Genomic DNA, 13493 nt, shown 5'->3' on the forward strand with positions numbered 1-13493 from the left:
CACCTATAAGGCATTCCTTCCCACAGCAGTATGGAAGTCACTGTTGGTCAGTTTAGGTGAGGCCTTCCATATGAGAGGCCTTTCCATCCCGCTCTTCACATAGTGAGGCCTCAAGGCATGTAACATTCTTCATCTGAAAACACACAGCTGCCAATCCTGGAAGACTCTACCTAGAGCAAGTACTGGCTAGAAAGATGGTACATGAACATAGAAACTTCATTTAAGCAAGCTTTCTTGTGTAGCTTTCTGCTTTAACATCAGAAAAGAGTAGATAGAATTTTTCCGCCGTATACTCTACACTTAAGTAAGCTATGTTTATAATTGCTAAGAGTTATTCTGGTAGATTTCAAACTATTGGTTTGGCCAAAAAGTTCGTCTGGGTTTTTGTAACAGCTTACAAAAACCCGGATGAACTTTTTGGCCAATCCTATATATTGTATGGATCTGATATTCATTACAATTAATTCTTTAAAAAATCAACCTCCACCCTCTTTTATCAAACCATATTGCAGTAAACTGCTTAACTCTCTAGCATGGAAGGAAAAACGGCAGATGGTTAATTGGAACCAGGTGTTTCTCTTGAATGTTTCTTGATAGCTTGTGAGCACCCAACCAGAGATAACGGATGTCAGATCAGAAACAGGTAACTACTCATAGAGACATCTTTCAGGGACAAAAATAAGAGTCTGGGTTTTGGGGCTTGCACCTATATACTGGTGTCAGAAGCTATATAAATCAATTAACACACTTGGTGGTCAAACTAACATCTTGGAAATTTCTCATGTCTACAATGTGAAAGGAGAATGTAGGAGTGGTAGATGTGTAGAAGTGAACTGCTTTCTGGTGAGTGGAAGATTACCCCCTAATCTCCCAAATTAATTTGAAGCAAGCAAGGCAGAATACATCAACTCTGGAATGAACAGCCAAGACTTTTGAGAATATTAGGCTCTCCTAAGAAAGAAATAAGCCTGAGGATCAAAAAGTTGCTGGGAAACTTTTCAGAAATATTGTTTAGAAATAATGTTCTCCTGCGAATTCCCTGGTGGTCCAGCACTTAGGACTCGGTGCTTTCACTGCAGGGACCCAGGTTCGATCCCTGGTCAGGGAACTAAGATTTCACAAGCCGCGCAGCCAAAAATAATAATAATAATGTTCTTCTTCCTCTAGTAAATGTTCAATATTGTGTTTAGAACTAGTCCCAGGAAAGCTATCTGTTTTGTTCTAAGAGAAACTTCCATGGGAGCCTCCACTCTAGTGCAAAACAGATCAGGTTTTATAGATGTTACATTGTGTGCGGCTAACAGAGGAGACAGACTTCTAAATGTTTATGTTTTAAAAAGAAGCAGGAGGGCTTCCCTGGTGGCACAGTGGTTCAGAATCTGCCTGCCAGTGCAAGGGATATGGGTTTGAGCCGTGGTCCGGGAATATCCCACATGCCGCGGAGCAACTAAGCCCATGAGCCACAGCTACTAAGCCTGTGCTCTAGAGCCCGTGTGTCAAAACTACTGAAGCCTGTGCACCTAGAGCCCTTGCTCCACAATGAGAGAAGCCACCACAATGAGAAGCCCATGCATCACAATGAAGAGTAGCGCCTGCTCACAGCAACTAAAGAAAGCCCCTGTGCAGCAACGAAGACCCAAAGCAACCAAAAACAAATTTATGAAACTAACTAACTAAATAAAGCAGGTTACCTTCTTCCTTCCTCTTTTTTTTTTTCAGGACTCAGCATATTAAGTAAGATGCAAACTTCTGCAGGGGGATATATTTTGTGAACAGCAGCACTTGGCTATATTCTCTTGTTCCTGGTACTTAGCAGTATTCAAAGCAAGACCTTTACTCACTTTCAACCAGCTAAAATTAAAAAAGAATTGCCCATGTTCCACTCTCACAAATAAATATTTGTTTGCATACACATTTGGTCTGAACATTCAGTTTAGCAACCACATCCTACCCTTTCAGAGCATTTCTAAGGCCCTACAAGGGTTCTGCTCTCAAAGATCCATCCATAGCTCAGCTGAGTGAGCCAAGCCAAATGAAAACCCAGCTCTGGACTTCCCTGGTGGTCCAGTGGTAAAGAATCCGCCTTCCAATGCAGGGGACGTGGGTTCGATCTCTGGTCGGGGAACTAAGACCTCCGATGCTGCAGGGCAACTAACCCCGCGTGCCCCAACTACTGAGCTCTGACGCCTCAATTAGAGAGCCCGCGTGCCGCAAACTACAGAGCCCATGTGCTATGGAGCCTGCGCGCCACAACTAGAGAAGAGAAAACCCACAGGCACAACTAGAGAGAAGCCCGTGCACCACCATGAAGAACCCACACGCCACAATGAAAGATCCCGCAGGCCTCAACGAAGATCCCACGTGCCGCAGCTAATACCCGACACAGCCAAATAAACAAATAAATAAATAAATAAAGTTAAAATGTTAAAGAAAAAGAAAATACATTAAAAAAAAAAACAGGCTTAAGTCAATTAAGTGGATAATTAACTCAGATGACTGTGGAAAGGAAGAACAGAGTGTTTCTTCCTTTTGTACTGAGGAAATAAGATTGGTTAGAATCTGAGCACTGGAAGAGACTTAGCTGTTCTACTCCAATTCTGTTATCCATAGAAGCAAAACCTGAGGCCCAGAAAGAGGAAGGTAGTCTGGCCAAGGTCACATGGTAAGTGCCCCAACCAGGGCTTGAACCTAGATTTCCAGTACTTACTGGATTCTAACACTTTGTCTTTATTTACTGTTCATCTTCTGATTAAGTTACTGCTAGGTTAAAGACCCAGATCTAGGTATCATAAGAGTTATGATTCTCAAAAGTGATGTGAGGAGGTATGGAGGAAGGAGAATAGAAAATTTCAAAGTCATTTGGGGAGCTTTAGCAAATTACTTGTGCCCTGGGAGGGACCTGGGCATGTGAGTTTAAAAAATCACACCATTACAGAAAGGGTGACAACCAGGAAAATTGATAAAATGCAAAAAAACCATTTATCCATGGTCCTTCCTCTGTATAAATACCTCATGGAAAATGGCTATATACCTTATGATATGTTCACATTTTGTCTAGGATAGAGAAACAATAATGCTAATGGTGTTATTGGTTTTAAATAGTGATGGTGAATGTCAAAACAAAGACTTTTGTTTAAGGAGGTCACAAATCACTAGTCAAATAATGCCTAAAAAGAATGCTAGAGACCTTAATACCTGAACATAAAGAAAACAAAAATCAAAACAATAACAAAAATCTTCTGTAATATCTGTAAATATCTGGATTAGGAAGTTATAAAAACTGATAAAGATTGATGAAAGGATCAGGTATATAAATTTAAGTGATATGAACATATTTTTACAGGTATTTCTGAATATAAATCATACACAAATTTGAAGAATTTTGCAATGAACTACCTTTTAAGAATTAACTTAATAATTTCACTTGCCTAGATCTGAAAGGAAATGACAAATATTTCTTTGCAAATGGCTAGGTCATGCAAATTCTTACCCTCTGCTTTGGACAACACTACCACTCTACCTGCTTCCATATCAGTAGAGAGTAAGACTGGGCAAGATACTGACTAAGAAACTTCTAGGTCTGATACTCAATGACTCCAAAATACAGTGTATGTTTAGTTAGAAATTATAAATGCATTGTTGTAATAACATGATATATGTTATAAAGTACATATAAAGTGGGCTTCCCTGGTGGCGCAGTGGTTGAGAATCCGCCTGCCGATGCAGGAGACACGGATTCGTGCCCTGGTCCGGGAAGATCCCACATGCCGCAGAGCAACTGGGCCCGTGAGCCATGGCCGCTAGGCCTGTGCGTCTGGAGCCTGTGCTCCGCAACGGGAGAGGCCACAACAGTGAGAGGCCCGCATACCGCAAAAAAAAAAAAAAAAAAAAAAAAAAAAGTACATATAAAGTAAAAAAGGATATTAATACATATAAAAGATCTAATATATCCCACCCCTAAAGCATCATGTTGCACGCCCTGTTTTTCATACCATTGCTCTAAACAACCACCCAGATGCTGAGCATCCTACAGTACTTGAGGCCATACCCACTGCCTTCTCTAGCAACCTCCTTCTAAAGACCATACCTAACTTCCACACAATCATACATTCACCATCCTTCTCTTATGTTAATTTTAATTTTTTCCTAGTTTAGTGGATTGAATTTGAATACAGACATTTGGAGATCTAGAAATTGTAAGCCTTCCTGCACCAGGTAGGTTAGGAAACTCTTCAGTACATGAGTAAAGATGGCCTATTATAGAGCTAGATATTTTGACAAGATGAGAAGACCACAGAAATGAATGTGCCATTAACTTTGCCTTTATTTCATGTCCATTATATGTGTAGTTGGAATTCCAAATGAAGTTGAACTCAGTTCAAATATAGAAAACTGAGAAAATATGAATCAAGACTACCTTAGTCAAGTAATTCCACTTCTAGGAAACTATCTTAAGGAAATAATCAGAGATGAGGTCAAAGATTCATGTGTAAGGATGTTCATTTTAGATTTATACAAAGAACACTGAAATAAATGCCCAACAATAGTAGAAAACAATCATTAAAAAAAATTAAGTAGTGTAATAGTATATGTAGCTATTAAAAATTATGTTCTAAGAATGTTTAATAAAATCATATTGTGAACATTTAAATTTTACTATGTGAATTGAAACATATGTAAAGTCCTTATGTTTCTGTATTTCCCCAATTTTTTGCAATAGTATATATCAATTTTAAAGTCAGAAAAAAAAATTGAAATGTTAAAGAAAATCCTATACACTTAAAATGCCAGTACATTTACTGTGCTTACAATTAATTCACTGAGCCTGAAAAAGACATAAATCTTACTCATATAAACACTACTCCTTTCTGAGTGCAGAAGCCATCAGTTTAGATAAACAAACCACTATACTGAGGATCTGTGTGGAGTAAACTTGCTAGTTAAGTCCATGACTGAGCTCAGGGAAGTACTTCTAAGTTCAAGTAAAAAATAAAAAAATCTGTGGTTACCAAATGAAACCACCAGGCGCCACTGTTGCTTCACAGAAAGGACAGGAATCCCTAGCATGAATCTGTTTTTCATTAAGAATAGATACACGCTTCTTAAAAAAATTATTTATTTATTTTTGGCTGTGCTGGGTCTTCTTTTCTGTGCGTGGGCTTTCTCTAGTTGAGCCGACCGGGGGCCACTCTTCATCGCGGTGCGCGGGCCTCTCACTGTCGTGGCCTCTCTTGTTGCAGAGCACAAGCTCCAGATGCGCAGGCTCAGTAGTTGTGCCTCACGGGCCTAGTTGCTCCGCGGCATGTGGGATCTTCCCAGACCAGGGCTCGAACCCGTGTCCCCTGAATTGGCAGGCAGACTCTCAACCACTGTGCCACCAGGGAAGCCCAAGAATAGATACATGATTTTACCTACTCTTAGATAACAATAAAGTCTTCTCAGAGGCATAAAAAGTATTTCAATAATTTTCTGTTCATATCCCAAAAGGTCAATCAGAAGAGATAAGAAAGTTTAGTTCCCATCAATTCCTACTTATGGGATTGAGAAAAGAGAACACATTGTATCAAGAAATTGATTCAGGTCATAAAAGTTGACTTTATGTTTTGAAGTACCCTACTAATAGTAGAGCTTTAATGCTATCCCTGTACCACTGTTTCTGTGAGAAAGTACATTCCTAATTCCAACTCTGAATGACAGGGCTGCATGTCTCCATCCTGGCTCTGCTACTTTCAACTATAAAGTTTTGGCAGCTATTTAACTTCTCCATCTATAAAACACGAATACCAACCTCATACAGTTGTTTTAAAGATTGAATAACATCATAAACAGGGTTAGACAACTTATTACCTCTCTCTGCAGAGATAAGAAGCTCCCAGCTTCCTTGGCTGCTGAGACCACATCTAAGTAAGACAGGGAATCTCTGCCCTGGTGTTTAAACAGGTGCTAGACTTAGTGTCTCAGGACATGGGTCCTTCTCTAATTCAGGGTCTGTCATGAGGAGTGGACCTGATGAGTCACTTCATCCACTGGGCCCTCAGGTTTCTTCTCATCTTTGAAATAGGGGGTTTGGCCAAATGGCTCTCAGGTCCCCTCCAGCCAAGAATCCTATGGTTCTGTAAAACTTGTGCCACAGAAGGTACCATTCTACTTTTGCACAATAAACTTCTCTGATGTGACATCTTGCAGGTATTAAAGTTGGGGGACAAGGGGTTGGGACACACACGGGTGCCATCATCTGATCATTTATTAAGGTCCTTCCATGTACTGAACATGGTGCTAGACTCTGGGGATATAAAATGAAGATGATACTATCTCTTCCTTTAGGGAGTTTTCAGTCAAATGGAGAAACGGATACAGATAAACAATTTACAGTGCAACAGGGTGAAGGTATGGGCTGAGGTGTATCTAAAGAGCTATAGAGATGAGATAGACACTTGATTTCAACATGCTGTTCATCAGTCAGTTTCATGGGATTCAGAATAACTGAGGGACTTCTATGATTTGCCTAGAACTGTTTCCAGCATGAAGAACTTTCTGGGTCATCCTTCTGTGGCCATATTGAATTTTGCCTCAGAGAGACCTAGGTAAGGTATTTTCTGAAGTACATACCCTTGGGTATTTTCTGTAGCACAGCAGAAAGAAGATAGATAATTGATTTAGGCTAGACCAGAAGAGATTCTCCTGCCATTTATCACAGATGTTCACACTCAATTTCAGTCTCATTATCATTCTAAATTCCCTCTCCTCCTTAGTGTTTTTCACTGACCCTTTTGTCTACAAAATGCTATGCTCAGCTTTTCCAAATCTTTCTCAACTGGGTCAGCAGCTCTAAACCCCTACTACCTCTGTGCTCTTGCCAGTATGCCTCTACTGATCTGAGACTCCTAAACGAGGGCATTAGGGGGCTAGAGAAGAAAAGGAAGAGCAAATGCCAACCTCTGCCACCTGGTAATTTCAAACGGTATCGAATCCCCACTTGCTTACCAGACTCTCCGTAGTAAGCTCTGGCAAATCCTGGATGGTACAGCATGGGTAATCCAGGACCGAGATACTGCAAAATGCAGAGATAAGGACAGGCTTTAGGTAAATGGCAATGGCAGCAAGTGGCTATATCTGAAGGGGCAGGAGGTATTTCTCTTCAGCAGGCCGCATCTATTTCCAAAACTGCTTAGTGATTTCAGCTGAAACTGAGGGTTCTGGTGCCAGGCAACTCCAGATCCAGTCTCCTCTCCTCATAGCCATGAGAGGAACCAACAGAATTCTTTCAGGCTGGCCCCTATCTGGCAGAGGCAAGAGAAAGCAGAAGGAGAGCCTCTGTATAGCCACCTTTCTCCTCCCTTCTTTAAAGGAATACATAAGCTTGTGTGCATTTGTGTTTCTGCATTTAAGTGTATGCTTGTGTGTATGCGTGTACATAAAATTGTGCTCCCAGAGACGCTGCCCAAACTCATCCCAATAATAACAACCTGTGGATGTGAGAATGAAATGAAGACCTCTCCTGTGTCTCTTACCAGATGTTCCTGAAACTCAGGAGCTCTGGGGAATGATCACAGAAGCCACTCCTAGAGGAAGCTTGAGACAGAGGCAGCTTCCTGCAGCAGGGCCAATCTAGTAGCTCAAGAATGGTAATAGCATCTGCCCCCAAAACAGACAGTGGGGAACTGCAAGGGAGCTGGAGGCTCTGCGGTGAGCCCAGGGAAGCAGGCATGAGTCAGCAGGGAAATAAGGCACCGCATGATGACAGGGACATGGTGACTCGAAATGACAGCTCTTTTTCTTTCCTCTTCTCCCTTCTTCACTGGTACAATGCAGAATTCAGGCTAGCTAATCTCTAATGCTCCTTCTGGTTCCAACATTCCATAAGGTTTTAAACACCAATCCATCTGAACTAGAGTAGTTGGAAATGGGTAAAGGGTGTTGGCAAAGCATAGGCTATAAAGAGGAATATGGTGTTCCTTCAACCTGTCTCTACATTTCAAAGTCAAAACTTCTATCCAAGCAAAATGCAACAATTTATTTGACTAGAAACGTTGACCTTGTCCAAGAAACCCACAAAGGTAACCTAAGGGAACCAAGGTAGGAGAGGGGAGGGCAGTGGACCTACCTACTGGATTCTCCCAGGGCTCTGCACTACTCCATTAGGATAAACATTATTGGCTGGCTCATCTACTTATCTACCCACCTCCCACTGACAAAGCCCCATGGCAAAGTAGGTACTGACAACCAGGAAATGAGGGTGGGAAATCAAGGATGGATTTGTTCCAATCTCATTGTACTGAATTCTAGCCTAAGGGGGCATAAAATAAAGTTACAAGTTTCTAGGATATCTAGATTGTAAGAGCCATGAGGAAACTGCAATAACGAGCTGTAGGTGCTCAAGTTCTCAACATCATACAACAGTAAAGCTTCCAGGTAACGCATGAGATGACCACTGTATCCAGGCCAAGCTTAGCAAATGGTGTAGTCTGGCACTACCGCTCTTCCAACTCCAAATTGAACCTGATGGACACCTATTGGATTGTCTGCCCCCTGCTTCTAGGCCCATGGTACAGGGTGCATTTAGTTCCTGAACCCCACTCCCCAGTCACAGTTGATTGATCCAAGGGTGGGCCTCTAACCCTGGGAATGTGGAACAGGGATTGAGAGCCAACTCAGTCTCTGAAATGGCACAGGAATATGTTTAGTTCATGTGGGCATATTTCACTAAGTGGCCTAGGAAGCAGACAAAACTATTTGTCGATGAGAAAGGAAAAAGTGGAGTGGAGGTACAGAGGCTTGGTGGCCATAGAGGTGGAGAGCTTCCTGGGCTCCTTATGCTACAGACCAACCCTGAGGCCCAGAGCTGCATCTCTGTCCTAGGTTCCTTGAGATGATATACTGCCCATTTTCTCCTAACAAATTCCCATTCTGTGTGGGCCAGGTCCAGCTCTTTTTGGTTCCTTATCACTAAGAGGGTTGACTGATACACACAGGTACCTTCATGAAGCTGTGACCCTTACCCAGCCCGACCTACACTTTCATTTTCCCCGGTAATCCAACTAGTATGTCTTAAGTGTCTTTTTTTCTGGCTGTGCCACGCTGCTTGTGGGATCTTAGTTCCCTGACCAGGGATCAAACCCGGGCCCCCGGAGTGAAAGTGCAGAGTCCTAACCACTGGCCAGGGAATTCCCGTCAGTGCCATTTTTAAGGGGGGTGGTGCCCAAGTCTCTCTGCAGTTAGGAAAAACCCATTCTCCAAGGCCTCCTCCAAACAGGAAAAGTAAAGCACTCTCATCTATGTTTATCTTAACTAATGCTTATAAAAGCTCTAAGATATAGTCAGAGTAGGTATTATTCTCATTTTAAAGATGAAAATACTGTGTCTCAGAGAAACAAAGTGTCTTACACTTGAGATGACACAGCTAGCAAGTGGCAGATCCAGGTCAGGAATCCAGGTCCCGTAACTTCAGGTTCTGTTTGTGTGTATTAAGCTACGTATAAGTAGGCTGCCTCTCCAGGGTGGAGTTTCTGGCCGTGCTGACAGACTGGCGGGGCAATATCTCCTAGCCACTCTCCAGTCACCTCAAGTGTCAGGTCAGCCTTCTTCTACTTTATGAACTTTGCCTCTGGTAAAACACTTCTGGTCAACTCTACTGATTATCATGCTTCTAGTTTTTGTGTAAGTAGCAAACTGAGGAACAAGGATCTACTCTGTTTAAACCCCCAAGTCCCCACTTGGCTGGAGTAATCCATAGCAACTGTGATCAGAAAGCAATTTATGTTTTAACTCTGCCTCTGCTGCTTACTTAAGGGGTCTCACTAGCATGTTATCCTTAAGTAAGTCAATTAACCTCTGTGAATTTGTTTCCTAAATGGTGAAATGGGAATAAAACTTATTGTGATATGTCTTAGCACTACTGAGGAGATTAAATGAAATAATGGATGTGAAAATCCTGTATTTTTTTAAACTACAAACTGATCTAAGTAAGGTTCTATTATTTATCTTTAGTTACAAATTCTGTATAACACTTTACAAAGTAGTGTGATTGATCCAACTTATGATTTATACTAAAATTAGAGCTGACCAGACAAGTAGAATGCTTCACAAAAAATATTTTCTGGATCCTTCTGCCACAGGGCTGAAATTTCATTGTTGCAATTTCATTTCTTTGAGTCATGGTATTTTCAGTTTTCAAAACTATTAAAATACAAATATCTTTGTGAAGAGACCAAACCATACACCCCACCAGTAACACTTCAAGGAAATTAAATTTGACAGTGACAGCTCTAAGATAGAAAGGACCAGGGACACCAGGAGAACAGAAAGTTGGCTCTGAGACTATGTAACTTCTCAACCATCCCAAATATCCCTTTGAAATAAACCTGTCCAGAGTTCTTACCTGTTTTTGGCAGTGATGTAGGACAAGATATTTTGATTGAAGAACTTCAGGATCAATGGAATGCAGTTGGCAAATACCAAATGTTGTGATACATATTCAAACTGAATTAAAAGATCAAAGCAGAAAGGATGCTTATTTGGGGGAGAGTAGAAGGTCTGTATGAAAAAAAAAGAGGCAAGTACAATTCTAATATCCATTCCTAAGAATATCCACTGTCCACTTGTGTTATCAGTCTTCCTGTCTGGGAAGTGGGAAGAACCATCTTTAGCCAGCCCGTCCTACAGAGAAGGGGACAGTCTGCAGTGTGTGTATGTTGCAAGCACCTGACCAAAAGCACAAAACATAAACAAGCCAGAAAGAAAATCCCACTCCAGATAAATAGAAAGAATTGCTGTGAGATTTGTTCCTAAGCTCTACAGGAAAGGAAGGCTCCCTGAGGGAGTTGTCTTCCATACCAAAGCTCTGGCTCATAGGGTTTCAACTGTGATTGATATATCAGGAACAGGTGCAGCCCAGCAACTGCTGGCATCACTCAGTCAGGATGGATATGGCACACAGTAACCAAATGAACCACTGGAATGTGGGCTCCAGCGTGAGTCTGGTTCACTATATTAGCCCCCATACTTAGAATATCAGTATTTTAATGAATGAATCAACAAGAGTCCTCAGTCAACAGATACTGCACTGAGAATAAGTCCAAGATCTTTTTGATGGGCTGAACACCAGAACATAGGGCTACATTTTGCTCTCTTGAATCTGGATGGGGTTTGCATCCAGGAAGACCTATTGGGGCAGTGTCATGGAGTTGTGTCACTTGGATTTTGCCCATGATACACTGAGGAACATCAGACATCGTTTGTCTCCAGATCCAGAACCTAGACTGCTGGGAAGTGTAGAAACTGGGTTGAAAAAGCAGAAAATTGTAGTGTTTTAAATCCCTTAGCTCTTCCTGATCACCGAGAAATAGCCATGGCAGCGAGCTAAGCTGCCCTTTGCTCAAGTGTGTGGTTAGCAGTGGGGAGTCAGGCTTGGTTGCCCATTTCTCTCTTCTGCCTTAATACTTTCTCCCTGGCAGCTGACCCAGGGTATTTTCCAAAGCCTCAGATGGAGAAGCCAAGGCATACCTAGTATCAAGTGATGGAAAACATTTTTCAGCTTGAGACATTTCTGCAGCCTTGTCAGGATGCACTGACCAGGGCAAGAGCCATCAAGCCGCCCACCTGTCTGGCTGTTGATCCACATACTGCCCACCAGGAAAAGCAGACAGAAGCACACATGCACAGTTCTCTTTCTACTAGGAGTGCTGTTTCTCATCTATCCCTACTCCTTCCAGTGCTGCTGCTGCTCAGCAAACACTGGCAGAAGTGTGAGTACTCAGGGCACCTAACACACCCAAAGATGTCTCTGAATGTACGAAAGTGGAGAAATATCCTGGCTGTACAGTATGTGCCATGGACAAACACCCTGCAGGGGCTTCCCTGCACTCTGAGCTCCTGTTCTCCTAACAGCAAGCTTGGTTCTGACTCCTTAGGAGGAAAATGAGGCAGAGGCCCCATGCAGGAATGAGAAGGCTCCCTCTCCTCTCCATGTCTCACCACAGAGAACATCCATTCACTGCTCCCATGTTCTCCTATATCCTGGAAACACCCATAGCACCAAGTCCAAACTTTTTAGCATGGCAAACAGTGCTTTCATAGGGAAGCAGATTCTTAACCATTTTTAGCCTCAGTGGAATAAAATAAGACCCACCTCGTAGGGTTGAGAGAATTAAATGAGATCTTACGTGAACTTAACAGAGTGCTGGCCACACTGTAAGTACTCAAAACTGTGTGTTAGCATATGTATTATGATCTGCTCCCTGCCATCCCCTCCAGCTTCGTGTATCACCAGACCTCCCCACTCCCTCCGTTCCAGGCAGAACTCCAGCAACATTTAATTAGTTTCCAAGGCACTCTGCTCTCTCCCTTCTGGACTTTCACAAATTAGCTTTTCTGCTTGAAACGTTTCCTGCTACCTTTCCCTGACAACTCCCATATCCTGGCTAACATCTGTTTCTTTAGGACTCGGGTTAGAAGTCACATCTTCTCCACCTCAGGCTGGATTAGGTGTTTCCATAGCAGCCAATGCTTACCTGTATAACAGCACTTATCACGCCATAATTGGCTATTTATACATCTGTATCCTTTACAAAACTTCAAAGCCCTTAACAGCCAGAAATGTGTCTTGTATAGAATTACATCTCAAATGTTAGAGAAGTGCTTCACGATACTTCCCTGGTGGTGCAGTGGTTAAAAATCTGCCTGCCAATGCAGGGGACATGGGTTTAAGTTCTGGTCCGGGAAGATCCCACATGCCACAGAGCAACTAAGCCCGTGCACCACAACTACTGAGCCTGCGCTGTAGAGCATGTGAACCACAACTACTGAAGCCCGCACGCCTAGAGCCCGTGCTCCGCAACAGGAGAAGCCCACGCACAGCAACGAAGAGTAGCCCCCACTCACCACAACTAGAGAAAGCCTGCGAGCAGCAACGAATACCCAATGCAGCCAAAAATAAATAAAAGTAAATAAATTTTTTTTTAAAAAGTGCTTCACATACAGAAAAGTATGCTCAGCACTCCCCCACTTGCCCTTTTTGTGGCATGCTTGAATCCTGACGTCCATTGCTTCAAAGCTGGTTGGGCATATTCCCAAGAGGCTAGGGATTCCTATGCACAACCGCTGGATAATGTTCAAATGACACAGACATTTGCAACTTTCTAGGACAATTCCCCACTTCCCACCCCAAGCTTGTGCAACAGGTATCTGGATTCCGTGAGACAATGAAAAGGCTGAAAGATGCTTAGCTGGACCTCAAAGGCCCTTTCGTTCCTCCTTTGGGAGACAGGACCTGGAGGATACCTGAGACATGTGGAGAAGTGCTCTAAGCTGCTTACCTGGTAGATATGATTCAGTTTGAAGTGTTTGAGGAGTAGCAGGAGCAGGGCAGAGATACTCTTTACAATGATCTCCTTGTGCCTGTTCACATCAATGCCCAACTTCATGCTCTGGAGAACAGTGATGCTACAATGGGGAAAGGAAGAGTCAGTGCAGAGGGTGACCTTAGAGCAAGACCT

At 42.6% G+C, this 13493-nt stretch overlaps 1 protein-coding gene across 26 annotated transcripts in view; it reads right to left on the minus strand.

Moving 5' to 3' along the window:
* The window catches only part of STRIP2 (striatin interacting protein 2), a 47730-nt gene that overhangs the window by 11360 nt on the left and 22877 nt on the right, over nucleotides 1-13493 (minus strand). For 22 of the 26 annotated variants that reach the window (XR_010842095.1, XR_010842096.1, XM_067042194.1 and 19 more), the window contains 3 exons: nucleotides 13314-13440; nucleotides 10379-10479; nucleotides 6985-7051 (listed from right to left, as the gene is read on the minus strand). Coding sequence is in view for 24 of the 26 variants with exons in the window: in XM_067042194.1 (XP_066898295.1) it covers nucleotides 6985-7051; nucleotides 10379-10479; nucleotides 13314-13440 (295 nt within the window). In the remaining 2 variants the exon portion in view is untranslated. Of the gene's footprint in view, nucleotides 1-1716; nucleotides 1852-4302; nucleotides 5370-6984; nucleotides 7052-10378; nucleotides 10480-13313; nucleotides 13441-13493 lie in introns of those variants that run through there. The other 4 variants (XM_067042207.1, XM_067042204.1, XM_067042208.1 and 1 more) reach the window with 3 other exon arrangements.

Source organism: Kogia breviceps, chromosome 9 (assembly GCF_026419965.1).
Source record: "Kogia breviceps isolate mKogBre1 chromosome 9, mKogBre1 haplotype 1, whole genome shotgun sequence".
NCBI lineage: Eukaryota > Metazoa > Chordata > Mammalia > Artiodactyla > Physeteridae > Kogia > Kogia breviceps.